This window comes from Larus michahellis, chromosome 8 (assembly GCF_964199755.1).
Source record: "Larus michahellis chromosome 8, bLarMic1.1, whole genome shotgun sequence".
NCBI lineage: Eukaryota > Metazoa > Chordata > Aves > Charadriiformes > Laridae > Larus > Larus michahellis.
This window is the reverse complement of record NC_133903.1, coordinates 5,997,509-6,025,334: the sequence shown is the minus strand read 5'-3', so window position 1 is coordinate 6,025,334 and position 27,826 is coordinate 5,997,509. Positions and strand designations below refer to the sequence as shown.

General features: G+C 46.0%; 1 protein-coding gene across 8 annotated transcripts in view; it reads left to right on the top strand.

Annotated features, from left to right (window-relative positions):
• Positions 1-27,826, top strand: part of CACNA1H (calcium voltage-gated channel subunit alpha1 H) — a 254,577-nt gene that overhangs the window by 192,690 nt on the left and 34,061 nt on the right. For 6 of the 8 annotated variants that reach the window (XM_074597411.1, XM_074597408.1, XM_074597410.1 and 3 more), the window contains 15 exons: positions 5,469-5,620; positions 6,648-6,833; positions 7,503-7,620; positions 9,213-9,368; positions 13,974-14,064; positions 16,233-16,441; positions 18,156-18,590; positions 19,298-19,398; positions 19,794-19,917; positions 20,060-20,128; positions 20,238-20,422; positions 22,605-22,731; positions 23,347-23,472; positions 24,183-24,272; positions 25,149-25,362. In XM_074597411.1, the coding sequence (XP_074453512.1) occupies positions 5,469-5,620; positions 6,648-6,833; positions 7,503-7,620; positions 9,213-9,368; positions 13,974-14,064; positions 16,233-16,441; positions 18,156-18,590; positions 19,298-19,398; positions 19,794-19,917; positions 20,060-20,128; positions 20,238-20,422; positions 22,605-22,731; positions 23,347-23,472; positions 24,183-24,272; positions 25,149-25,362 (2,383 nt within the window). The remainder of the gene's footprint in view (positions 1-5,468; positions 5,621-6,647; positions 6,834-7,502; positions 7,621-9,212; positions 9,369-13,973; positions 14,065-16,232; positions 16,442-18,155; positions 18,591-19,297; positions 19,399-19,793; positions 19,918-20,059; positions 20,129-20,237; positions 20,423-22,604; positions 22,732-23,346; positions 23,473-24,182; positions 24,273-25,148; positions 25,363-27,826) is intronic. The other 2 variants (XM_074597412.1, XM_074597409.1) reach the window with 1 other exon arrangement.

Here is a 27,826-nt window from a genome sequence, read left to right as displayed (position 1 = left end):
CTCTTTGTAATTAGCCTGAATGCCTTCTCCCCAGCTCCCTGCCTCTGTTATGCGTTCCCTTTGGTTTTTAATTCCATGAAATGGGGATGATGCCAGAGACCGCAGACAGGTGAAATCCGTTGCAATGGAATAGCTGGTAATTGGAAAATGACAACCCCTCAAAAATGGGGTGAGGAGAGAAAATACAGAGAGTCCGGAAGCAAAGCGCAAATTGACAATTCATTATGTCTGCTCTTCCTGGTCAGAGTCTCTGCAGACCGAACTTAAAAATATAAAGCAGAAAAGCCAACATAAACAAGTGCTCAAAATCCCATTGACAGCTTTAGGCGCAGGACTAGAGAAAAAACAACACAAGTGCAAAGGATGTTTATGAGACTAAATGTTCTGGATTTGTTTACCACTCCTCTGCGGCTCTGCCAGCCTCAGCTCTCCCTGTTCAGGAGGAGTCGAACGGCTGCTTTGGGCTCGGGGGCGGGGGGGTGGAATTTCTGAAGCAAAGCACATCTTTTACACTGGAAACTTCCTTCCCTGTTCGTTCAGCGGGAGGGACCAGGTGCCTAACAGCCCTTTTCTCCAGTGTGATGCAGGTATGATTATTTCTACTCAGTATCAGAGCAAAAAGGTGCCCTAGCCAAGGCATGGTGCCATCCTGCTGGTGATTGAACCTAAGCTCTGTAAAATAGGTCGTTGTGGATGCAGCGATCAAAAAAGACAAGGTAGAAGACAGGCGAGAGGAAAAAGAGAGGCACAAAGAGATAGCGACTTCCTTGAAGAACTGCAGAAATTCAGTTGCACAAAGAGAACCTAAGGCTGCAAAGTCCTACTTCTGTTCTTCATCCTCTGCTTGTAGGAGCCATCAATAATTTGACCGTTATGGGTTGCTCTTTTGTTGAATTTCTCCTGATCCAGGAAGGCTCTGGGGTTGCGCTTCGTCTTGCTAAAACCAGAAGTATCAGATTCTCAGAAAGAGACTAGTCTTCCAAGGTTTTCAGACCCAAACTATTTAGAAAAGGATTTTTTGTCTGTTTATCTGAACTCAGAATGAACTGCTGAAACGTTTGAGGTTTGTCCCTCATAAAAACATGGTTTTGAATCACTGAAATATTTCACAGCATAAATATGGCCTTCAAAGTGAGCAGAGGTGGTTGTGCTTCCCTGGGACATGTTTTGCCTGGAGTCAAGGCTAACTGTTACTTTAAACTCATATTCAAGGCTGCTGAAATCTTACCAATTGATCCCGTGCAGTTTCTGCCCTTCTCTCGAATGGTGGGAAACTTACTCCTGCAGCCGAAGTATGAGGATTCATTTCAATCTAAAATCTATAAAATTTGTACTTGGATCTGAAGCTTTCTTCGAACGTTGCCTGGGACCTGCCAGTGGGACTTGTGGGTTAAACCATTCTCTGTGCTCATTTTTGCTGACCGTCTCCAGCGTGGCAGTTCCCATTCCAGCCTCCATGGCTGGCACTGTGGAGCCTTGTACCAGCAGGACAGCATTGACTACCATCTCCCACATTGCATCTGCCACAGGGATTCCTGGGCGTTTTGTGGCCTCGTGCAGTGCCACCTGGTTGCCATTTGGCCGTGCTCCATTTGGCCTGGCCTGCCTCTGAAAACCTGGACCAATGTAAAGGTCAGTCATCAAAGCAGCAAAAGATGTGGAGAAGATCCAAAGCTGATGAGGGGTCATGCTCTCTCACTGTCACTTGATAAAGGAAGTTTTCACTGCTGCAGTTTGGAGCCCTATGGTGGGCAAGTAGTTTCCCCTGTCAGAGTTGTTAAGCTTCGCAAAGTATTTGTCAAAAAGCAAAAAATACCACTTTAGAACTGCTCTGTTCGAAGTGCATCATTTTGATGACAACTTTTGCTAACCATTCCTTGCTAGAAAGGAAGTTGCATTTCGTGACACAACCACATCTCAAGCAAAAAGCCTGAAATTTCCTTTTCTGGGAAGGTCAAAACAAGACATTGCAGCAATTTTAAAGCTTTGTTGCAACTTCATTTTCTTCCAGCCAGGAAGTTTGACAAAAATAATCCTTGCCATGAAAAGTTTTGTTTTCAGCAAATCAACATTTTGTTTTTCCCAGAGAAAAAGGCTCCTGGAAAAATGCCTGCTGTGGGGTTGGCTTCCATTTGAACAAAACAACAGTGTCTCCTAGTGGCTGACTCCAGGGGAATGGCCAAATCCATCTTGTCTTACAAGTGCCTCTTCCTTGACCCTCCCCTAGATCTTTGCTCATCAGGGAGTGAGAGAAGTGGGAAATGAATTGTGCTCTAAGCAGCAAACCATTTCGTAACCCATAAAAATATCTATGGCAGGCCGTTTTCTAGGCTCCAGTTGGTGTTGAAAGAAGGTAATTACATCTGAAGGCTGTATCACTGGATGCTTGGCTCATCTGCTGTTCGGCTTCCACTCTAATCATACAAAAGCTCACATCAGCAGCTTAGCCAGCATGCAGGGCTATCCATCCTTGTCTTTGCCCAATGGGTCCTGCCTCCGTGTCGCTGCAGGATTGCGCGCCAAACGGCTCACGTTACAGCAGTCCTTGTCATCGAATTAGTTCTGCCTCACCACCAAATGTGATCACTAAAGGATAATGAAGATCTCTTGTCTGAAGCACGATTGGCTTTGCGGTGTCAGCCTGCTGTCCGTCAACCTCGCCCGCGCGTCCCCCCCGTCACCTTGATCTGCTGGATCAGCTCCTCATCACAGCTATCGATGATCTCATCTGGGCCACCTCCTTGTCCTCTCCTTTCCCCCTTCCTTGTGCCCTCCCTCCCTCGCGCTGAGAGATGGCTGCGGCTTTTCTTCTGCACTCTCTGAACTCGTAGATGAAGCAAAAGTTACGGTACTGGCGAGTAAGCAATAAGGACACCCAATTGTCAAAGGAAATCGGCAGATCGATTCAAGCAATGATATCTGTAGATTAACTGACTGCAATGCTGGATGTCCAACGGGCCGCAGAAATATCTTGGGGTTGGCATGGAAAACATGGGATTTTAGAGAATAGCAACTTAAGAATTATTTTTATTTGCCTGAGGGTGGTTTTAAGTTTGTTCAGCTTAGGCTTTTCAGGCTGGACACTGACTTTTTTGGTAATGGCTCCTGAGGTTGCCTTGTCGTACTCGCATAACTCCAGGATTAGGGATTTTAAAATGATCACCAGCTATCCCAGTTTTCATGATAAAATTGTGACTCTTGGCAGCACATCTGGCAGCAGCAAGGTGAACTCAGAGAACTCTGAAGTAAGTTTTACTTCAGCAGCTGAGGCTGCTGCCGGATTGCAGACAACAAGGCCCTGTAGGTCGCAGTGGGCAGGTTCTCTAGCAGTTTCCCAGCAGAAAGTGCTACAGAACAACTCTGTCCTTTCAAAGCTGCCCAAGCTGCAGCTTCCTTGCTGATTATTGTTAATTAATTTCCCAGCCTCAAAACGTTAACGAGCCACCCTCGGCCTGCCATGAACATCCTGTCCCATGGAGCCCTCGGTGTCCTGCCTGGAGGGATGCAAAAATTTAGCAAGTTATTTTGCTTCTCGTTCAGGATGTCCTTGCGTAACCCTGGCTGAGGGGAGACTGAACATGCCGGCTGCACGCTGCTCCTGACAAACAGCTCGAGGATGCTGCGAGCGTGGTGTCCTGTCACCACTGGGGTTTGCAGGGGGACAGGCACCTGGGAGCCCCTGGGGCTATTTCAGGCTCAGTCTCTGCTGGGGGAGCTGGTTCGATGCCATCCTAAAGCAGCCCTTTTCTTCAGTTGTGTTTTCATTGCAAAGGGAAGACCCCTGCCCAGGTTGTTTTGGCATCGTCACGGAAGGGAATAGCATGGGGGAGAGCTGACGTTAGGGAGAGAATCGCCATCCTTGCAGCAAGGAAGGCGTGAGGAGGGCAGCCCGGTGGTCGTGGTGTTCAGGTGCGCTGCGCAGCCATCTGGGCCACCCCTTGCTCAAGACTAAAGAAGTGAAAATTGCACAGTCCTTCCCCTGGTGTCCCTTAGTAATTAGTGTATATGGATTATAATCATGAGGACTGAGGCTCTTAGTGCTCATTCTCCTGGATAAATGGTTGAGCGAAAGACAGTCTATTGCATAAAGTAATTTAGCCTATGAATGATGGTTCATTAGCAGCCCACAGACCGTCGCTGCCTATAGTAGGGGGTGTGTGGACTCTTCCTGCGTTCGAGTTAACTCTTTCACCCTCTTACTCAGTTGCCAAGGATTGAGTTTGCAGAGCATGGAGTTGCTTAGTGCCGTAGTATTACAATGGTCTTCTCCCTTCAGAGCCTCAAATAATGCAACAACATCCCCAAGAAACTGCCAACTTTTAACACAGCGTCTAATGATGGATGGGGAATAAAGGAAGCTATTATCAGTCAGGAGATGAGTCAGATATGAAAATAACACCTTTTTCTAGACAATATTATTACACTGAGGAAATGAAAGAGACTCATTTTCTTTTGCAAAGGAACAGGCCTTGAGCATTAGAAATGCGCATTGCAGAGCCTGGTGCTGTTTGAGGGAGTACCTCCAGTAAGTGAGCAAACCTCATCCCACCTTGGCATCGGTCCCTGCTGTGGCACGTTTTGGAGCCAGGCTGCTGGGCAGACATCGCTGTGCTTCCCAGGAAAGGAACATCTAAGGCTGTGTCTGAAAAGCGAGATTGTAGCCCAAGGTAATTTGGTGCTGGTGATAGAGGAGGAGCATGGAAAAATCAGTTCTTGGATGTCTGCATGCAGACTTGTACGCTCAGAGAAACCCACGCTGATCCTGGAGGCAGTCCTGACACTCAGGGCCATACTGCTGTCACTTAAACAAAATCTGCTGTACGTTACTAACCAGGACTTCAGAAGGAAAAATCATCATGGGGTTTTTGGGGGACAATATCCAAAGGGAGATAAATATCTCAAGGGAGATAAAACTGTTGATCCTACTGACTTTCACTGGTATTTTTTTTTCCTAATTCTCTTAAGAGATCTCTGCAAGAAAAGGGCTCTGTTTGTATGTGAGTAGGGCTGTATTGTGTTGACGGTGCTCTTGCTTTGGATATAGCAGTATCCATAAAGCTCTGCTGGGGTTAGTGAAATAAAAACAGCCTGACATTGCAAGTTGAAATCGAAGCCCTACAAGCCATGCTAGCCATTTGCCTGGATAATTGTAACTTGCAGCAGTGAAAAAGCCCTCTCCTTTGCATAGCTCTAGGTTTTTGGGCCCCTGTATTGGCTACAATTGTTCTGCAACTGCTCCAGAAATGGTCTGGGGTTCTGTGTTTCCAGTAATACTCACAGGGACTGTCCATGAGACTTGTCTGCTGTTCCCCTCAGACACTTATCTGCCTCCATGGCTGTCTGGAAGGAACATGGGAAGATGTAGCATTTGTGCGTCATTAGCACAAATCCCAGAGCGGGAGGAACATACCAGCCTCTAGCCATTTCCTCTGTGCATGTGTTTGACCATGTTGCTTTTTGCCCCGTAGCCAGATGAGTTGACCAACGCCTTGGAGATCAGTAATATCGTCTTCACAAGCATGTTTGCCCTGGAGATGCTCCTGAAACTCCTTGCCTTTGGCCTCTTCGGCTACATCAAGAACCCGTACAACATCTTTGATGGGATCATAGTTGTCATCAGGTCACTGCTAGTTCTTTCTCCACTGTGGCTTTTCTGCCAAGGGCTCAGATGCGTTGGGGAGTGGGATGGGGAACAGGAATGACGTGGCATGTGTTAATCCAGGGCTCGCTGGTTATGATGGGCTATAATTATGCTGGCCTTTTAGATTCCTGTCATTAGAAGGGCCGTCCAAAGTAAATGGACCTGGCAGATGGAGAACAAAGTCTATTTACGCCACACATCTGGCACCGTGGTCAATTTTCCATTGAAGTGCAGAATGGCTGGTCCTGGGAAAGGAGTACTGTGAGTGTCCATATCCCAGCAGCATGCCATGCATCTCCTGAATTAACACATAACTCAGGCCGGAATAGGGCAAACAGGAGGGTAAGAGAGGGCACTGTTCTGCTGTCCTCTCCCAGGGGAACACTATCCCAAGTCTAAACTGGGGATTTCACAACTTGTGTGTGAGAAGCTTGTACAGCACCTCTCTGTGCTGGGATTCTTTCTAGCAGTGCTCTTCAGCCCTTAATTAGTAATTTGGGGCAGAGAAGTCAAGGCAGATGCAGAAGGTGTAAACCAGGATAGTGCTCTTGGCTTCAGTTGGCCCATCCCTTTGATTCAGAGAAGTGAGGAGCAATAGAGGCTCAGAACAAAGACCAGGCGGTGGCCTGATCAAACCAACCCACCCCATCAAATGTAAATCCCTCTGGATATTAGCTTGTACAAAATTGTGATCCATATTCAGTGGCTAGGCTTGTGATTGATTGTACCGATGCGGACTAGCAGGAGACATGCTGTGTTGTGAAGAGCTGCAGAAAGTAAGGGAATCAAAGAATCAAGAAACCAGCTATAAAGGGTATAGTTTGTGCATGGGCTTGTGCGTCTGTACAACTGGGAAGTGAAGGTGTTTTTCAGAAGTAAGAAAGTAGCAGGCAAATAAACTACACCTTTAGGGCTTAAGTGATGTGATCCTCTTAGAAACCAGCCTGCTCAGGGCTTTCACAGTGCGGTACTGCTCTTTATAGTTCTCCTTCTGATGTTCCTGCAGTGTCTGGGAGATCATCGGCCAGTCGGACGGCGGCCTCTCTGTGCTACGAACTTTTCGCCTGCTCCGGGTGCTGAAACTGGTGCGTTTCATGCCCGCCCTCCGTCGCCAGCTGGTGGTCCTGATGAAGACAATGGACAACGTAGCTACCTTCTGCATGTTGCTCATGCTTTTCATCTTTATCTTCAGGTACCAGAGGCTGCAGCTCTTCTACGATTAATTGTTCCGCTTGCTTAAGTAATATGTAGATTAGAATAATGAGACACTGCATTTGCTGGGCTGCCTACATGATAGAAGTGCTCACAATAGACTGACAAGCAGACGCTCAACAGATTATTTACCTCTTTTCAGTCTCAGTTTTTCATGCAATACTGTAATTCTGTAGGCGAATGAAGTGCGCAAACAGGCAACAATTGCTCTGGAGTTCCTGGGAGGCTCATTTAGCTGTGTCTCAGGAAGCTGTCAGTAACTGGACTCTGCCAGTGTTATATTTGAGATGGAGGTTGTACGGGCTCCAAGACTTCTGTCTGTTTGACCCTATAATGCTCCTCAGGATCCTATTCTGGGAAACCAGATGGAATAGCGAGCTGGCGATATGGTTTGGTATTTCCTAGACAAAGGACATCCCTGTTTTGACTTCAGTGTAAACAATTGTAATGAAACATGACACGGAAGAACCAAATGGCAGGGTCTGATCAGTGACCGTGGCTGTGGTAGAGCGGAGCTCTTTGTCCTGGGAGATAACAGTGGCACACAAAACACTGGGAGGAAAAAGTGTCCCAAAAATCACTGCAATCCTCCCTGCAACTGTATTTCACACAATAATGTTTCTTCCATCTCCCTTCTTTCCCACTCTAGCATTCTCGGCATGCATCTTTTTGGATGCAAGTTCAGCCTGAAAACCGATACGGGAGACACAGTTCCAGATAGAAAGAATTTTGATTCCTTACTTTGGGCCATTGTGACCGTATTTCAGGTAAGTTCTGGACCCTCTGGGAAGTTGTCATGTAGTCCACCTGGACAAGTTATTTAACTTTTTTTAAAAAAACTATTCCAGTAGGTGTCAAATTTGGACTGAAACAGCACTGTAGAGTTATTAGGGCAAAGTGATTGTGTTTCTGAGTTAGCTGGTTTCTCTAAGCCATGATAGAGAAGCAATCCACAGTGCACATATGTTGTCAGTAACAGTAAAGTCTAAGGCGGCCTGGAAATGCACCCTTATTTTCCTTTCATATAGTCAGTAAGATCAAGACCCACAGTCTACTGTCCCATCCTGTTCCTATTCCATGGATCTCTGTCTCCTTAGATGCCAACGCACTTTGCAAATAATTTCATTTAACTGGGAGTGACAAATACTGTTGCAAATCAGAGCTGGAGTTGCTGAGAAAGTCTTCATATAAAAAGTTGTGTTTCCTTTGCAGACGAGATCTGTTATGTGCTTGAAATTACTGGCATATTGCACAATGGAGCAATAAGCTGCTATTTCCAGGGCATTCTAAATATAAAGATTAGTCTTTTCTGTTTAAAAGCTCGGTCCTTAGACTCCAAGCGGAGTACAGCGTAAACAATGTTAAGCTAAGTTTCTAGTGTAGAGTAGGTGTTCACCACAGTATCATTCAAGGTACAGACCAGTCTAGAGTCTTCACCGTGAAGAACTCCTTTCAAAGCTTGCCTTCTCACAAAGGAACAAGGAGAAATCAGCATTAATCTCACAGGTTAATATTTTTCTGTTACCAACGTAAGTACAGATTTCTGTATTTATTGTGACGATCCCTTGGGAAATAGAGTTGGCACGGAGCACAAGGGCTCAGCCCTGCATCCCATGAAGGTTATTGAGTGGCATGACTCAGTGCAGCTGACTGCATTCCTATGCCCAAAGCTACTTTGTTTTCAAGGGGGTTAGAGGCCATTTTCATTGTAAGCATTAATTAATGGACAGCATGAATCCGTCACTGATTTTTCATAGACCCCTGGATTTTTGAGCTCCAGGAAAGCTAGGAGAGTGGGAGTCCCTGAGGAAGGTCCCGTGGAGCAAGGCCTTGCAAAGATGCGTATTTTTTTGCCCAACTTGTCAGTGCTTTTCCCTGATGGAAACCGCTTTGCTTCCCTGAGTTTCTTGAGCCACCCCATGTCATTTATCTCACCAACTATCGTGTCCCCTACCCTTTCCTTCAGTTCCAGATGCCTCATAGAGAGCAACCCGGAAGGAGAAAACAGCTCTGGCCTCAGGTCTGTTATCTTCTGATGGTTATCAAAGGAGGCAATACTGCCACCAAATAACAGGACTCCTTTACGTTACCATGTCTAGGATCTGAACTAGTCATCTCTATGGGCAGCGGTGTGCTAGATCCTCCTGCAGACAGGGGAGGTTTGGCCAGGAGAGAGCTCTTGCGTGCAAAGATCTAAATAAAGGAATGTTTTGCTGTCTCATCTCATGAGACCTGCTAATGATTATGCTCAGAAAAGGTCAAAAGGAGAGGAAGAAATGGATGAGTCAGTATTTGAATGCAACTGCTGGGCATGACAGGAGTGGAGTAATAGAGAGTCTTCCCCTTCACGTCTCTGCAGATACTGACTCAAGAAGACTGGAATGTGGTCCTGTACAATGGGATGGCATCTACATCCTCATGGGCAGCACTCTACTTTGTGGCCCTGATGACCTTCGGCAATTATGTGCTCTTCAATCTTCTTGTTGCCATTCTGGTAGAAGGCTTCCAGGCTGAGGTAAGATATCTGAGCAGAGGGAGGGAGAAAACTGAGAAGCAAGAGTGGAGGGATGAATCCACATCAGTGCAAACATCTAGCCATGCAAGCAGCCCTAAATTTAAACTTAAGGGGGTGTAGATGAGCTGGGTTGGGCATGAGACACTCTTCTGAATCTGTCTTTGTAAATAAGGCCCACTGGACTTGGCATGAGACTTGGGAGACCAACACTTTGGTTGATCTGCTATAGGGTCTCTTGTATGACCTAGAGGAAGTAATCAAGGATGGATTTAACTCACTTAATCTCCCATACATCCCATGTTTTGCATGTCTTTATGGTAGGCCTTAGGCCTTCAATGTATCTAGCCAACAGTAGTGGTGGGGACCAGGTAGGATGTCAGCTGGCTCTCAGTCCAGGCCTTTCCTTGTGACTCTGTCCCTTATGTGTTATTTGAGGCTAGTAGCACAGCTGTTCAAAAGCTGTGTTGCAAGGTTACAAACATTAAATTTTGAGATACTTAGGATGATGTAGGACATGTGAATGCTAAAGAGATTTTTACTTACACCTGAAAATAATGTCTCTATCAGGTCAACAAGCAGGGATTTTATGATGAACTGCAGGCATCTCATCTCACATGGAAAGGATTAGAGAAATTATTTTATTTCTCAGTCAAAAGTGATATGCGATGTCCTGATTGGAACTAGGCAGAAACCTTAGCAGCTGTGCAGGCAGTCCTGTGCCACATGATTCAGAGCAGCTGGCTACACTGGTGTGAGTGGTGTAAGTGGTATAGTACTGGTGTGAGTCGGGGGCCCCTGCATCCTCCCAAGTCTTCCTCCCCCTTGGCAAGTCTGCTCCAGATCTGCTTTCAGCATCCCGAGAGTGTGAAACCCCCCATCCCCTGCCCTATCCTGCTCTTCTCCATCTTCCTTTCAGATCACGGCAAGGCGATTTGGGGGAGATTTTAAGTGAGGATGATCTGTTTCAGTTATAAATATAACGATGTATGTGCACATATGTATTATCCAGAAAAAAATTACTTTTTTTTGAAGTCCTAGTGCAAATGGAAATGATTTTGAGACTTACCAAAAATCATCCAGTCCCAGTTAAAGCTAAGAATAGTGGCATTGAAAGGTCTTACCTTGCACTTTGGGATTTTTTAATTATTACATTTTTTATTTCTGCAAACATCAAGAAGGAAAAGTTTGCTTAGTGCTGGATTGGCTTCAGTTACACACAGACTTCAGAAAGAAAATGAGAGAATGGCTTCAGTTTTCACCGCCCTAGCTCCCAAGGGAAAGAGGAGAAAGAAATTATTTTTATAGTTGGTTTGGTTTTTTTTACTTTTCATTTTTTCTCCAGAAATGGTATCATGCTCTCATTTGCTGTGTTTATGTGTTTAGATCACTCTTAGACAAACCACTGACCATGGAATATCATTGAAATATTCATGGACCAAAAATTCCCTTCTCCCAAGCCAGCACAGCCACATTTAGGTCTTTCAAGCATGTCGGCGTAGATTCATTATTAAAACATCCCTCCTAGCTTCCTCGCAGCACTAGCAGAGGAAAATTAATTGAAACAACAGGAGCCAAGCCCCAATTTGGAAAAAACCAACCCTGATCTACGTTGCTTAGGGCTATTTCATGGATGCTGAGGGTGATGAGTGCCACCTGCACACACAGAGAAGACACAAGTAGTCCAGCTCTTGCTTCCAAAATGAACAGCTCAGCACTGCATTAGTGGGCATCTTGATGTCAGATGCATGCTCTGAAGATCCAGCACAGCTGACCAAGAAGGTCCTTTTCTAAGAACTAGCCTGTCCTCCATGTCTCAGTGACCAGAGCTCATGCTGACACTTTATTTCTAAATTCATGTAGTTTTCTCAGCGTCAGCAATCTGGGCATCTCCTGGCTTTGCTCTGGATACTGTAACACCTTTGCCATATTCCTGTTCTAGTGCAACCTACCTGCTGTTGGACATTTTAGCCGCTAACCTAGTAAGACCAAAGCAAAGGCATTGCCAGTATTTCTACAGGCTTTGCAGTAGCAGCTGTCTTCCAACCCAGAAGGAATTTTCCTTTGGCAGAATTGTAGCTGTACCCAGAGCGGTTGTGCTAGACCTCAATTCTGATAGAAAATGACACAGCCCATAGCAGAAAAGAATCTGTGCTGAAGTAATAGATTTTCCTGAATTGAATGCAGGAGCAACCAATACAGTTGGCCATACGGTAGCTGAGAGGATTCAGTGGCCAGATGTGTCAGATATCCTGATTTCACCAACCAGTGCAAAAAGAGGACATGCCAGGGAAACCCAAACGGACGATAACGAGCATGTGTCACCTGACTGACTGGAAACTGCTCCCGCTCAAGCAATTTTGCATTTAGGCACAGAGAGCCCTTGTACAGCAGTGTGCATCCTTTGTTACTGATTGCTTTAAGGCAGAAGAAAGTTTTCTCCACTTGACAACCTGGCATCTTGCAGGTACCTTTGTATGGTACCAATCCCGGTCCTTACCTGCCCTCTTGGAGGTTGAATCACCTGCTCATGTGAAGCCAGAAGTGGGCAGCCTCATGCAATACTCTCTGAGTGCATGATTACAGACCCAGCCGAATGGCTGTCATTTTCTTGCTGACTTAATGGCTCCTTTTGGAGCTGTTACGGACCATGATTTAAATGTGTGTAAGGGGTAGTTTTCAAAGCTTGTATTATTCACTCAGTGCTGCCTCAGAAAAGGCCGGCAACCACAGACATGACATTTGCAGGGCACGTTTTGCTCTCCACTTCCATTTATTATAAATCCTGACATTAAGCCTATGGTCTTGTCAGTTGTCTCATAGTGAGGTATTAGCTGTGTTACTGAAAACTCTTCTCAGGGCTCCATTTCGGCTACCAGGGCTCGATTCAAGCCTTGCACTTATAAATGCATAACTTAGCTCTGGTTGTAAACCAAAGATGTTTAAAGTCCCCTTGGACTACTCTCAGGAAGAAGTATCGGTGGAGCTGAGTTTTCTTTTGTCATTCCTGGTTCTGTTGGTGTGTTGGGAATATGGCAGAAATTCTTGTTTTGACCTCTTTGACTTTGTCCTCTCGCAGGGTGATGCTCTTAGCAGTTATAAAAGGCTGAGGTGCACTTCTCCTCCCTTTGCTCAGGTGTTTCTTTTACTTAGATGGAGAGTGACTCCTGGGAGACTTGTGCAGCTAAGAAGGTGCACAGTAGAGCTTCTCTAAGCTCTGAACCATCAGCAACATTTCAGCAAGGACACTAAAAATTGTACTGTGAATCACAATACACAGTCTCTCCTTGATCTCAGGTTCTGATCTGTCTGTGGCGCAAGTTTGGCAGGAGTATCCTTAGAAGAGAATAGGCTTAAATGGCCACAAACCCATTTTTAGTGCGTTTGTGCTTAGGACAAGCAGCCAGACTTCAAACAGGACCATAACTGCATATTTGTGCTCACATTGCTCCCGTGTCATTTTGACATCTACCCAAGAACTGTTCTGGAAGAGTAGACAAACCTTCCAAAATTATGCAAATCTTTCATCTACTCTGCGCTAGTGCTTCTGCTCCAAAACAGAGAAGATGGATAAGGGAGCTTAAGCCTTTCAGTCATTCTGTCTGTGCCAGTTAGCAATACATCACAGATGAAATTAAGTTCACTGCCGCTTCAGCACCATGTCTCTAGAAACCACGGTGATTTGTTCAGGCATCAGTTAAGGAAGTGTGCTCCTTTTTCTGGGATCAGCTGCTTTAATCCAACCATTTGCTACCAATTTGCACGGCTTTTCTGCAATCTTGATGGATCAAGCCCGAGTCACGCCGACAGCCTGCTGGAATCTGTCCTCTGCAGACCTCCCCCAGCAGAGGAGAACCTGACAGTAGCTCTTCTGTCCCAGGCTTGTACATTATTTAGGCTGATCATTTTTGGTAGCAGAGGGAAAAATAACTGGACTTCCAGGAGGAAAGCCAGTCTGAGGGTGGTTGGCTGTTCTCTGTCCGGAGATGATGCTGTGCTGCTAGGCAAGCTGGCCTCATTCCCTTCTGCCTCAGCTTCAATGTTGCCAAGAGATTTCTCCATACAGTCTCAATTACCAACCGGTGTGAAGAAAGCAAATCAGGGCTGGGTTTTCAGATCTAAGTCAAATTTACAGTGCTGTCAAATAAAGAAGAAAAACCCTTCAACATCCTTTGACATCAAAACCTAAGTGCTTTCAGCTGGGATCATGGAGAGTGCAAATATGGAACCCCACAATGCTAATTTTTCTCAGTCAGTCCTCTGATTACAGCTGCACTTTCGTATCCTCCCCTGGGATACACTGTTCAGTGAGGCTGGGCACAGTGTAGGAAACACAACGACATTGCAGGAATAGTAGTCACAGTCACAACATCATCCTTTCCGTCCAAGTACAAAAATGAATCAAAACAAGGAAGAGGGAATTAGCTGGGGTCATTCCCCAGGGCAGCATCAGAGGGAATTTGGCGTTCTGCCCTCCAAGTTCTTGGGGCCGCACTTAAACTAACCATGGGGAGCTGAAGTATCTCTGAGCTGCTAAGTAATCCAAATGGCCTTTGTGCTAAAGTTTAAATGAATTGGGTCGGTTAATTATCCTTCGCATCTCTGCAGGGTGATGCCAATAGGTCAGACACAGATGAGGACAAAACATCTGCCAACTTCGATGATGATTTTGAGAAGCTTAAAGACCTCCGAGCAACAGGTAGGATTGTGTCTCTATGTTTTGCTAAGAATGAGAGCTACAACTCTGCTTCCATGGTCATCTTCTCATAGAAACTTATGGGGGAAAGTGGAAGAATCCATTTTATTCGGCAATTAATCTGATACCTACGTTAACAGAGCAGCTATGCAAAAAGTGCTGGGAAAGCCAAATGAGCATTGATATTTCCTTTAAGTAGATGTTTTTCTAATTTAAACTATACTAAAATATTTAGGTATGTCTCATCGTTTCTTCTGTATCATTACCGCAGAATGGTTTGCTGACAGCAATATTCTCACACTGTTTCTCAGCAGCTTTTCATATCAATCATGTTCTCATCTGTTCTTTTTGGTTTCTCACACAAATGCGTTTCGGTGAGGTTTGATTGATGGAGATGTTACTGTTCATTTGTGTTACAGGAGGGCCTGGCAATTGATTTGAGGTAAGGCCACATTGTACTAGTGTACTATAAACATGGAATAGTAGGTGACAGCCTGCGCTCTGTAGAGTTTGCAACCAGGTAGGAGACAGGAAGGGATCACATATTTTAACAGAGTGAATAGCATGATGGCAAACAGGAGCCAGTTTAGTTCCTCTGTACTTTGATTCTCGGCTTGGGCTCGTGTTTAGGATTACTTCAGATGCATCTAAACCAGGATTCATTTTAGCTAAGGAAATTATATTGATTGTGGTAAGCAGATGGAATTCAGCTGAGGAAAGGGCAGAAGTAATTTGTTGGGGAAGCTGAGACAGAGCTGGATCACAGCAAGGTGATGGAGCTGCTCAGCCTGCAGAATAAGCAACAAATTCCAAACACCAAGCGATCAAATGAATGTCCATTGCAAATAGTTGGCAAGGAGCCCACAGCAGCAACTATGAACCAGCTTTGCACCAACTATTTGGTGAGCAGCTTCAAATAATGAGAGAATTCTAGGAAAAAGAAATATTGTCACCTCTTCTCAGGTAATACAGGAATAGAAAAGAGGGCTGAACTTGCCATCAGTCAAACTCTGCGAGTAATTGTGTGCCTCCATAAGCCTCATAGGTGCCAACCGGTGACTAAACAGCATAAGGACATTAACAATTCTATTACAATGCCGTTGGTCTGTAAACAGATACGCTGGCAAGAGTGTATTGCAGATTAGCAAATTTTGAGCTGGATCTTCCACTCCTCAAAGTGAATGGCAGTGTTCCCATGGACTTCAGTGGTGCAGATCAGGTATTTGCGCACAAGCTGGCAACTAAATAGATGATACAAGAGAAGCACACTGCATTACAAAAGCAGCTAGTGGAAGAAAAATAGCAAGGATAATGCACTCGCTTGGATTTCTCACTGCAGCCTTGTGCTTCTTCCCTGCTGGTCGCAGATGCTCCCATCCTTCCACCTCCTTAAGACTGATTCTGCAGTTATTAAACGAGAACCCACTAAGTCCAATAGAACGGGAGCTAGTTCAAGTTTAGTTTTGCGTTTGAAATTAGGCTTTTGGTTTTGAGTGTTACAGCACTCCACAGGGCTGGAGGTGTTAGGCCTGGTTTGTCTTCAATGTCAAGATGGTTTTTGCAGTCTGTACTTCCCATACAGCTAAAATGGATGCTTTCTGCAGTCACCACAGAGATGTGCCATTAGATTTCTCCATTACAGGAGGTTTATTCTTCTAGATGGGTAGATGTGTAAAAGCAATTTCCATTTCCTGTCCCCTGAACAGCTGTCTAAAGACAATGACTAATGTTTGCTTAGTGCCTTCCCCATGAAGGAACTTGGAGCACATCAGAACTGCATAAAAACCTCCGTGCAAGACTGCATGACAGGGAGAAGAGATTAACTTCCTAGGGTAAATTTAGCCAGTTCTCAATGTCCTTTCCCTGGAAACTGTATCCCAGTCCCCCAGCACTGTAACTCTACTCTCTAAATCCCAAGAAACAGTGAGCAAAAGAAGCTTTCTTTGGAGGGCAATGAGTTCCAAGTCCAGGCAGGGCTGAAGGCCTCTTAAAAGGTTGTGACATTTGCCTTGTGCCTTTCAACGTGCTGGGGGTGTTCTTATTGCCCACAACATTTCATCTCCATTTGGCAGAGTTCCTAGAAGACCCAAGGAGCAATGTCCATTTTGGAGAGTGATTTCTGTAGTTGTAGCCGAGCATTCAGCTCATATTTTCTCTCCCCTTCTCTCCAGAGATGAAGATGTACTCACTTGCCGTCACCCCAAATGGACACCTGGAGGGCAGGGGAAGCATGCCACCTCCTATAATCATGCGCACTGCTGCCACGCCAATGCCCACTCCAAAGTGTTCCCCGCACATGGATTCAGTGCACACTTTTGTGGACTCAAGGAGAGGGAGTAACGCTTCGCTAGACCCCTTGAGCTACGATCAGAAGTCCTTGGTAGGTTCCTATTGCTAACAGCTCTCTCTCGGGTGCCTGCAAGCAGCACAGGTGATATATATGTGTGTGTGTGTGTGTGTGCACACGCACGTGTTGCTGGGAAGTAAAAAGGGGGGTGACAGAGGTGAGAAGTATGTGGAAAGGCAGAAGGAGAACAGAGTCAAGAGTGAGAAATGAACCGGTTTGCTATGCTGGGGAGGGCAGTGACAACATGACAGTCAAGGACAGTGAGTATATGAAAAGGGGAGACAGTGACATACTGGGATTCAGTGTTTTCCTGCCTAGTATCTGATGGGAAGTCCATGCCAAGACATCTCGCTGGAGTGATGCAACCTGAGACAAGTTGTAGGTTCATGCAGTTATTCCAGCAAACCCCTTTGAGAAGGAGCAGGCATCTTTTGCCAACCACACTGGCCATTTTTTGGTGTCTTCAAGAAGCTGGCAAGTGTTCCTGTGGGGATGAGGGCTGTTTCCCCCCACAGTGTTTTAGAGTTGCATCTTGGATCCACCTTGTGTCAAGGGAAATAAAGCATTTGTCCTTACCAGCACAGCAGCTGAGCTCCAGTTACAGAACAGCAGCCCCATTGGAGGGAAAAGAGAAGAACCAAGGTATGAGCTGACTGATTGCCACCAGGCACAGCTCATGGAGCAGAGGTCTGGCTGGAGCTGACTGCTTTGGCAACTGGTTGCATTTTGCCTGCAACAGGGGAGTGAGAGGGCAGCTCTGCGAAAACAGAGGGAGCAGAGTTAATAGACAAAGTGGATTTCTGCTGCTGCTTATCTATCCCATTCCTCTGCTCTGTAACTGCAATATCATGTTCAAATCAAGGCAGCGGACCGTGAAGGCACTTCACACAGAGACAGAGCCACTATCCCCTTTGGTAAGCTGCTTAGTCAAGGTAATGCTTTTGAAAAGAAAATAGAGATGACTGTTGTTTGCCTTGGGGTTTCATGGGATTGTGAGTTGCTGGAGAGAGTTGTTCATCGTATGAATCCTTTTCCTGAAAGCACATCAGTGCCACCAGCCAAAGGAAGATGAAGCAGTCCGAGGAGAGCTGGCCGACACTGAGGAGGAGGAGGAAGGCAGTTTGCCTTGTTTTGTGCTGGGAGGAAGCCATGGAGGGAAAAGGAGTTTTCCTTCTAGCTTTTTTGCTCTGACCTTAAGTGCTCTCATCCCGGCAACTACCTACCAGCCAAAGTGCACTGACACACTGATCACTGCCAGAAATTTGATGTAAGAGAAACATTTGTTCCACCTCCTTATGCAACAAATTGAAGAGAAAGTAATGCAAATAGGGTCACAATTTCCAAAAGACACGTGGGTGACTCAGGTGCCAGAGCCCCTTTGGAAGCCAGGGAAGTTGTGGGCTGAAACATCTTGAACATGAGGAAAGAAAATGCCGCTTCAGCAATAGTGTCTTTGGGTTCAAGTCTTTATGCACGGTTAATGTTGCCAGGACAGTAGGAAGTCATGCAGCACAGAGGATTGGTAGCTGTGCTACAGGTGTAGTTCAAAGAGTACCTTCATTGTGGGATTAGCTGGGTGTTTGGCTCCCATCTCAAGGCATTGGCATGATGAAATCGGAGCAGTGAGGAAAGCTGGGAAGGGGAAGACATGACTTGCAACAAGAAGGGTCTTCTAGTCTGGGCAAAATGCCATATCCTTTGGCTTCCTCCTGCAAACAAACCCTCAAATGTCTTTCTCCTCTCTCAGTCCAGCCTCCGCAGCTCCCCTTGTGCCAACTGGGGCACCAGCAGCAACTGGGGAAGCCGACGCTCAAGCTGGAATAGCTTGGGCAGAGCCCCGAGCCTCAAGAAGAAAAACCAGTCAGGAGAAAGAGAGTCCTTGCTCTCCGGGGAGGGGAAAGGCAGCACAGACGATGACTCTGACGACGCCAAGTCCAGCACGGTCAGCCGGCCCTCGTTGCACCGCCGGGCAGAGTCCCTGGACTGCCGCAGCTCCCTGGACCTGCCTGAGCTGCTCCAGTTGCCCACCATGCGCCACTCGCTCAGTGTCAGCCCCATGGCAGTTCTGCCTGCTGAATACCAAGACTGCAACGGCAAGATGGTTCACGTCCCCAGCGAGTTCTTCTTGCGTGTCGACGGCCACAAAGAGGATGCCATGGACTATGAGGATGACATGGAGGATGTGAGTTAAGGGGGAAGTTGGGTGCTCATGCATTAAGTGGCTTTTCCACCCCAAGAAGGCTGATTAAAAATCAGGCTTTGAAATGTGTTACTGCCTAATGGCTGGTGTAGACAAAATGAATCCAGATCCAAGCGATGGGCATACAGATCCAAAGGATGGGCATCCACTTCCCAAAAGGTGCTTTTTTAGCTAGTGGGTTGGGCTGTTACATTGCAGTGGTCTCTAACGAGGTAGAACTGCAAGGGGTGGTGCATGCATTTGCCTAGTTTTTGGACTGGTTGAGGTTGTCCCCCTGGCCCAAGATGCCTCCAAAACTGAGCTGTAGACACAAAAGCTGTCTAATGTCTTTGCTCACGAGAGCTGTTTGGCATCTCAAAGGCTTGAAAGCCTAGAAAGAGTGTTCTCTATTTAACATTTTGGTCACTTGAGGCCTTTTTGGTTTTGACACAACTTTGGATCTCAAAATGATACCTGCCTAGAAAGTCTTGCTTTGTTATGTTCATATCTCACTGCACAGCAGCCCCTTTCTTCCACCCCTTTCCCTCCCTATTTTGTTCGACAAATGTGACAATGCCTGCCCAAAAGCCGTGACTCCCTACACTCACTATGAAGTGCCATGTACTGCCCCCTTTCACAAAAGGACTGTGAAAGTTGAAGAGGCAGGAAAATAAAAGAGGAAGAAAAGGTGTTTCTTCTTTCCTATCCAGAGTTACTGCTACCGAATTCGTAAAGTCCTGGAGCCCTACAAACCACAGTGGTGCAAGAGTCATGAAGACTGGTCCCTCTACTTGTTTTCCCCACAGAATCGGTAAGAAATACCAGTGAAATGCCAGCCCACCATGTTTTTGTGGTAATGGAATACTCCGTTTCTAGCTAGCCTTCCCTTGAGAAAAATCTCTCTTTGATGCAGAAGCACTGAGAGTTTTAGAAATCCAATTCATGATTTTTAGGTAACTTTTCCTGTTATATGTGGGCAGAATTGTTGCCTGGTTCACTCCATGGGTGGTTTAACCAGCATTAATAATAGGTGTTTTGACATCTTGTGTGCTGCATTGATAATAACAGCTGAAGCTTGTGGAGACACGAGCTCACCACCTGGGCTGATGCTGGTGCCACAGCTGCTGAAGGCTTTTGAGGATGTGTCGGGTGGGTGGTGCTGACCCAAACATCTGAAGGATATTTTTCTCCCTACCATTTCTTCAGGTTCCGAATGATGTGCCAGAAGGTCATTGCCCACAAAATGTTTGATCATGTGGTGCTGGTCTTCATATTTCTCAACTGCATCACTATAGCACTGGAGCGACCAGACATAGACCCACACAGCACAGTGAGTACCTGAGTCATTTTCTTCCTTGATGCAGCATCCAGATTTTGGTCTTATCAGGGCAAGACCCTGCAAGATGAAAGATTTTTTTATTTTCCAACATCTTTAAATAATTTGCCTCTTTTTGTTGTTCTGTGTTTTACAGGAAAGGATATTCCTAAGTGTTTCTAATTACATCTTCACTGCAATCTTTGTGGCTGAAATGATGGTTAAGGTAACTACATCTTCATCCCATGGCTCACAATGAGTCCTGGCAAAGACCAGGACATCACATAGTTGTGATCTGGGTGAAGATTTAAATGTGTCTCTTCTCCTGGCTGCAGGTGGTAGCTCTTGGCTTTTTCTCTGGGGAGAACACCTATCTGCAGAGCAGCTGGAATGTCCTGGATGGAGTCCTGGTCTTTGTATCTATCATTGACATTATTGTCTCCATGGCATCGGCAGGCGGAGCTAAGATCCTGGGTGTCCTTCGCGTTTTGAGGCTTCTGCGGACCTTGAGACCTCTCCGGTACATTCACCAATAGAGTGGCTTAGTTTGCTTTGTGTTGATAGATGAGGAGTTTGAAAAAATGCACATGATCCATCAAGGTCTTGCTTAATAACACAAAAAGCTGAAACACAGTATGAGTAGAATCATCTTTGGGAAGCTCTTATCTAGTGAAACTGTTTGAAAACAGTGAAATTAGTTATAATATAATTCATCCTCACCAGCACGGAAAAGAGCGGATGGAGTTTGGAGTGAGAGGTGTTATCGTGCTTAAGCAGTTAGCGCAGTGAATGCCTCCTCCACGCTGCATTTTTATCACCGTTTTACAAATCAGTCTAGCTCCTTGTTAAACTGCACAACCTCACAGTCATTCCCAAGCAGAGAGGTCGCATTGGCTGGGAGAGAATTTACAATTGAACAGGTGCTGAGAATAATTCGATAAGCTCCAGCATCTATACCTGCTCTCCCGTGCCTGCATATCTAACATTACTGCAAAACAATTTAGCTCTCAGCTAGGCAAAAGACGGGAAGACACTTTCAGTATTTGAGAAAAGGAATAAAGAGAATTTGTATTTTGTTTACGATTATGCAATAACAAAGAGTGTTAATGCTTGGGGGATTTTTATCAGCTCATGCCTCCTGTTCAGTTTCCATTCTGCTTGGCAAGAAACACAAGCCTTTTTTCATGAAATTTCAGGGGAAATAAGATAGGCACCTCCAGAGACCTGTAGGCTTTCTGATGAAAAGCTGCTTGCTTATGAGAGTAATAGGAAGAGGCAATCTTATTTAGGCCCATGACCACAAGAACAACAGCTGTTTGTCTGCTGCTCTGTATTTCCTTAGTGACAAGTAAGTTCGTGTTTCTGTCTTCTCTCTTTCTCCCACCCTCTGTTCTGCTGGGGGCATCAGGGTCCCCTTGCAGTGCCAGGCGCCACGCTGGGTCACCCTGGACAAGCCTTGGCCTGGCAGCGCTTCGGGGCACCTGTCTAACACGCATATCTAGGAACAGAAATCAGGGCATAAGCGATTCATAAGTAAACGTAAGGGGGGAAAAAAGGGAATTGGTCTTGGAGAATAACTAGGCCAGATCCTATTAATAGAGAGGAATTCATCACCTCTCACGACGGCTTCATTTATCACAGCCTCTTCTAGGATTACTCCGGGGACCATTCCTAACACTTTGTAGGTGCAGTTCAGACTGACACATTATTTGCTGCTGAACAAGACCCTATTGAAATGCTTTGTCCCTGCAGCATACAACTCTCCTCTTTTTTTCTGTGTTTGGCAGGCATAAAAGCATCATTAGCCGTGCAAGCTCAAGCTACCTGCAAGGACTCATACCCTCTGCCCTCTGCAGGCCCCTCCTAAAAAAAGCTTTGATGTTCTTCAGTCAAAACACCCACCTTCCCAGAAAAGCTTGCTTGGGCTAGTTACACTTACGTACACAAACACATTTTTCAGGCACCCATGGGAAAACCGTTCTCCAGGCACTCATACAGGAAAGGAAAACACTTGTTCTCCGTAATACCCAAAAGCTGCTTTAGGCCGTGCTTAGAGCATGCCTGGCCTCTCACGGCCTCACAGCAAGCAGGCGAGCTGCTCTTTAACGGGATGACCCTTTGGCTGTGGAGCTGTTGATCGCAAGTTCCTGTTGGCTAACAGTCAGTTCAGGAGCTAATGAGGAAACAGACTGAAATTACTCTGTTTGAAAAGTTGTCATGGGGCCCAGGCCAGTAGGGCAGGTAAGCACTTAGGCCTGTAGAAGAGAGGACAAGACATGCCCTCTTGTACCGCTGTGAAGCTCTTTACGCCTGTTGTGTTAGGAAGCAGGCTCCTGCCTGGGGTGTGCCCCTCTGCTTGGATCGGAGACACCTCAGAGGGGATCAGCTGTCTGGACGGAGGTACAAGTAGCCCTGTAGTGGGAACCTCCGGTATTCTGCCCGTATTCCCTCCTCACCATTACTTGTAAGCAGTTGCCCGACACCCTGCTGACAAGGTGTCTTACCCTTTTTGAATTCCACCTAATGTGACTCTGAATGTTCAGGTTGTCCAAACAAGTCACTAATTGTCTCTGAATGCTGCCTGCAGATAGAGGAGAGTTGTGTTAGCTTTACTGTAGCCCAAGCAGAGGAGGAAAAGCAACCATATAATAACAGGGCATGCATAAAAATTAAAAGCTTTATTGTTTTGCCATTTTTTCCAGAGTCATCAGCAGAGCCCCAGGTCTGAAGCTGGTGGTAGAAACCTTGATCTCCTCCTTGAGGCCTATTGGGAATATTGTTCTCATCTGCTGTGCTTTCTTCATTATCTTTGGGATTTTAGGGGTCCAGGTAGAGTATTTCCCTCACCACGACCATCTGTAAGTGACTACTGCAAAAGAGAAGCTGTTTTTCTCACCGCCCTGGGGTTCTGGTGGAAGTAATGAGCTTAAGTCTCTCCAAAGGAAGATCTCAGTTAGGTGTTAGGAAAAGAAGAGCCAGGCCCCAGAAGAAATGCTCCAGGGTGGGGTTGGCATCTGCTCCTTGGAATGTTCTCAGGATTAGGAGATCAGACCTCTGTGATGAACAACACAGCACCAGCTAAGCCTGCCGGAGGGCAAGGGAAGGGAAAGACCAGTTCCCAAGATCTCTTGCGGCTCTGTGTGCTAGATGTATATAGTATCTCTTCCTCAGAGGGGAGATTGTCATCCTCCCAACAAGACCGGGCAGGCCTGCAGGATCACCTTCCTTCTGTGTCTGAGGCAATACACCACAATGTCTCAGGGCCCGGGGTTTCACCAGAGCTGTTTTCCTGCCGCGTGTGTTAAGACAGGTATCTGAGCTGGAAGGAATGCAATTTGAACTTGGCAAACCACTCTTCTAGGGGAAAGAAAGATGAATCGGGACAGACTTTTCAATGCTGCTTCTTTTTTGTTTTTTTCTTTTTTTGTTGCTTCCGAAATGCAGCTTTTTAAAGGCAAGTTCTACTACTGTGATGGTCCTGATGTAAAAAACATCACTACGAAGACTGACTGCACTAACGCACGCTACAAATGGGTTCGCCGGAAGTACAATTTTGACAATTTGGGACAGGTAAAGTCCTTATTGCAGGGATTTTTTGTACCAGTTTAATGGATGAGCACTTGAAATGTATTCCTTGAGGAGCGTGCAGAGCCTTCATCGTAGGAAGTTTCCAAGAACAACATAGGCATTCATCTATATGAATCAACCCTAACTGGGTAAAACGGATCAGGTCCCCTCTGGATCTCTTGCAGCTGGACTTCCTAGGGTTATACAATTCCTTATTTATAGGAGAGTGTTGTCTTAAAGCCAGTGTTTTTGCATGCAGTCTCTCATGTATGGACCTCAACTGTCACTTTTAGTCTCGACTTCTAGCTGTTATGTTTGCAAATTAAAGAAATAAGGTGCTTTATACTGGCTGATAAGCAAGACAGCCCGTAGTAGGAGCTGAGATATGTTATTGCTCTTTAAAACTTCATGACATTGGGCCAGCCTGACATAGTGATTTTTAATCAGGCTTTGGTGATAGAAAGCCTGACGTGTCTCAGCAAAGGTCAGCCTGTATGTGAGGGAAAAGGAGCGTTAACGACCATAGTTTGCTCACTTTTAAGTCACATATGGAAATAGGTAAAAGCAAGCCACAATATGTTGCGTTTCTCCACCAACTTCAGGCAGACGATACGTTGGAGCTGTGGATTGGTTTTGCTGAGCATTGTCTGTTGTTAGTTTCTTTTCTGGGAACTAAAATGCAAGACCGATCTCTTCTGTTTGTTTTCTTGTAGGCCCTCATGTCCTTGTTTGTCCTCTCCTCCAAAGATGGCTGGGTGAACATCATGTATGATGGTTTGGATGCCGTGGGTATTGACCAACAGGTAAATGTACTGCAGAGTTCAGATGTGTTGCTCTCAGAAGTCTCACGCCTGGATGACTCTGGTGTTTGTCCCAGGAAAAGAGCAGAGCTGTAAGACCTTCTTGAGGTCCTGACGGCCCATTGTGCTGCCAAGGTTTTCCATCCTCCGCTGAGTAGCTTTTACAGTGGCTGCACCCCATGTAGTACACAAACAAACACTGACGGGGTTTTTGATTAGATTGGTGGTACGTGAGGAGGGCCACATGTGCCATTGCACTGCAACTTCACGGAAGGCATGATGAATAAGAGCAAACTCGCACAAGATGGGAAACAACCTGAAATGTTGTGAAAGAGACATTGTTAAGTTTGTGTGTTATGTGGCATTTGCAAAGGAAAGTCAAGAATCTTAGATGAGTGGTACCCCATCGTACCTCGAGTAACACTTTGTACTTAATTTTCCCCTGCTCCTGAAGATCTCATAACAACTGAGAAACGTTAACCGTAAGCCCACTTCTCAAAAAAAAAAAAAAAAAAAAAAAAAGCTGGAGCCTGTCTTTAAAGTCTTTAACTAAAGTGATGTCACAGGTGAGATGAGGCACATCCACTGCGATTTATCTTAAGCTGTGTGAAATAAACGCCCAAATAATTAAATCCTGTAAGCCAACTTACAGAGGCTAGGGTGGGTTTTACAACAAAAGTAAAATTCTAGTCAGTGAGAAAGTGCATGAGAGGAAACTGGTTTGGGAAAAATCTCCTCACTCCTCCTAGCCCTCTCCTCCTCCCCACAAAAGTGTACTGTGCTGTCTTATTGCTACAGAGTGACCAATATCCTGACTTATACACATCTTGTCTATGCCAATTCTCTTCTCGCTTGTTTTTTAATTCCTCACCTCACCAGCCCATCCAGAACCATAACCCTTGGATGCTTCTCTACTTCATCTCCTTCCTGCTCATCGTCAGCTTCTTCGTGCTCAACATGTTTGTGGGAGTGGTGGTGGAGAACTTTCACAAGTGCCGACAACACCAGGAGGCGGAGGAGGCCCGGCGTCGGGAGGAGAAGCGGCTGAGACGCTTGGAGAAAAAGCGCAGGAGTAAGGAGATATACCTGTCTGGTCGGTAGACTGCGTTACAAACCAAAATCTTTCTGAGCCCTGCCTGCTCCCAAAGCAAGACTTTCGTTTTTCTTTGGTTTTGTTTCCATGGGATTCAAGAGGCTGTTTTGCTTCATTACCTCTTTGGCGGTACCTTAAGTCTTGGGGTGCCAACACCCTGGAATTGTCCTCTACAAGCCCGATGTAAAGCATTACCTGTTTACTTGGCTGGGGAGAAAATCCTCCTCCAAGCAGAGTCCTCTCCCACTCTCTGCAAGGCAAAGGGTGTCCCAAGCACCGAGCGGGAGCTTACGGTGTGACTGAGGGATGCAGTGAGTAAACAGCTGCGATGCTTACTGTGTGCGTGAAGGCCAGTCCCGAGGGTAGCCCTGTGGCTTAATGTGCCGCTTGCATCTGATGATGGTGGTGGTTTGATTTATTAATTCTTTTCTTAGACGAAATAATTGCGATGCTTTTTAGAGTCCTAGCGCATGGCCCCGCATGCCACAAACATGCTGCATGAGGGCATGAACAAACCGACAGCCCTGGGGAGAGGAATGGAGCCCCAAGACGGGGCTGTCCAGAATATTCTCTGGAAGATGTCCATTACAAGAGATGCTTGCCCCATCGCAGGCTGGGGGAGCCCTTCGCTGCTGAGCAATATGCTGGGACTCAGTTTGTCCTTGCAAACAGTCCACATGGAAATACTGGCCAGATGGAAGGTCATTAGGGTGCAAAAGAAGGCCTTTAGCTGAAATCTGCTTCTTAGTCGATCTAGTAGGGACCATCAAACCAGACCAGAAAAATACCTGAGCTTGTGCTCTTTTCCTGACCCAAACCTTCCCAGGGGTTCTCGTGTATTAATTTTCACCTCCGCTGCTCCTTGGCAGGCTCCGCCAGGGACAAGCTGCCTGTAGCATCTGGTGGGTATTCCCAGGGAAACTGCCAGGAAACCAGCCACACTGACTTCCCAGCCAGTTTTAGTGGACAGGAATAGCCTGTATTAGATGCTGGCAAGCATTTTTTAGAAGTAAGTGAGGGAACATGGCTTGGCCACTGTGATCAAAGATCAGCTTAGTCAGGGATAAGGTTTGAGTACTTCTGGCCCTGCTTGCCTCAGCAATCCTGTGGCTCTTTGCCTAGCACTGTGCTGCCCTGTGTAATCTCCTGTAAGGACCTAATATCTCATTGTGACAAATGGCTAGTTGTCTCCCAAACATCAGGCCATAAGTAGCCGTTTTCAGCTGGGAAAACTGCAGTTAGATGGAATAGCCTTGTGCCTGGCTCCACGGACATAGCAGACAGAGGCTTTGCTAGTAGAAACCCCAGCCACTTTCCTCCGCCCGTCCACACTTGAAGGGCAGGCAGCTGTATCCCCCGCAGCTCCTCTCCTGCTCTTGTGGTCCTCTATATTGGAGCCATGGGAGACCTCAGCACTAAATGTCTGTGCCAAGGTCTCCACAGGGCCTTAACGACAGACTGACCTGATACCACAGTGAAGGCCAAGCCCATTTCATTTTAGTTGGTTGTGAGTTAAGTAGCTGGGTTAGAATGAAATCTAGATCAAGCTAGCTAGCCGCAAACAGACATTAAATCTCTTCAGAGATTTAGAAGGATTCAAATGCAGCTTCATTTCCCTTTTTGCATTTTGGTTTTTGAGTTTGAGGTTGCAGCTAGGATTAGAAGTGGAAATCCTGAAGGCAGCATTTCCAGCACAATAAAAAAAAATCAGTTTCAGGCTCTCAAGAGTCCCCTTGCTGGTGCAGTATTTCTACCCCGATGTGCTGACCCAAGAAGACGTTCAGATATACTTAAAGTTTATACAAAAAAAAAAAAGAAAAAGAAGATTATTAAAGAACATTAAGCATCCTTAGAGAAAATAGACTGGGGCACAGGTAAGGAGGGGTAGCTTAACCACAGCCAGTTGCTGTTGCTGATTAGTAAGCAAATCCTATTACAAGCCTGTCTGGGGCTCACTTCTTAGACACCAAAAAGAGCCAGTCCCTGTCAAAGTGGTGGCCACTGTTACATATTGCCCCTCTTTATCCAGCTATCTCGAAGGATAGAGTCAGGGAGACATTTCAGACTGCAGACCCAAGCATTGCACAGATGTGGGTTGTAACATTTCACTGAGAGCACACGGGGAGGAGGACAGCTTTCTGGAAGGTGATCAAGTCCAATAGAGCAACTGAGAGGCTAAACGTTTGGCCATGTGCTGGGCTTCCAGGAGGTTACCTCGGATCGTCGGGCTCTGAGGTCTCCTACCTGCCTCTGTTCACATGGACAGCTTGGCATCCAAATTTGAGTTGTTGACAAGGTGGAATCAAACATCTGATACACATTTTGGAAGATTACTATTTACATTTTAATGGATTTTTTTTTTTTTAATTTAAATGGGAGCAGTTTTCACCTCCTTGGTAATTTAGAAGATTGTGGATTTGGTGAAAAAATGTGGCAGACTCAGAAAGATGTGAGATGTGGTTGG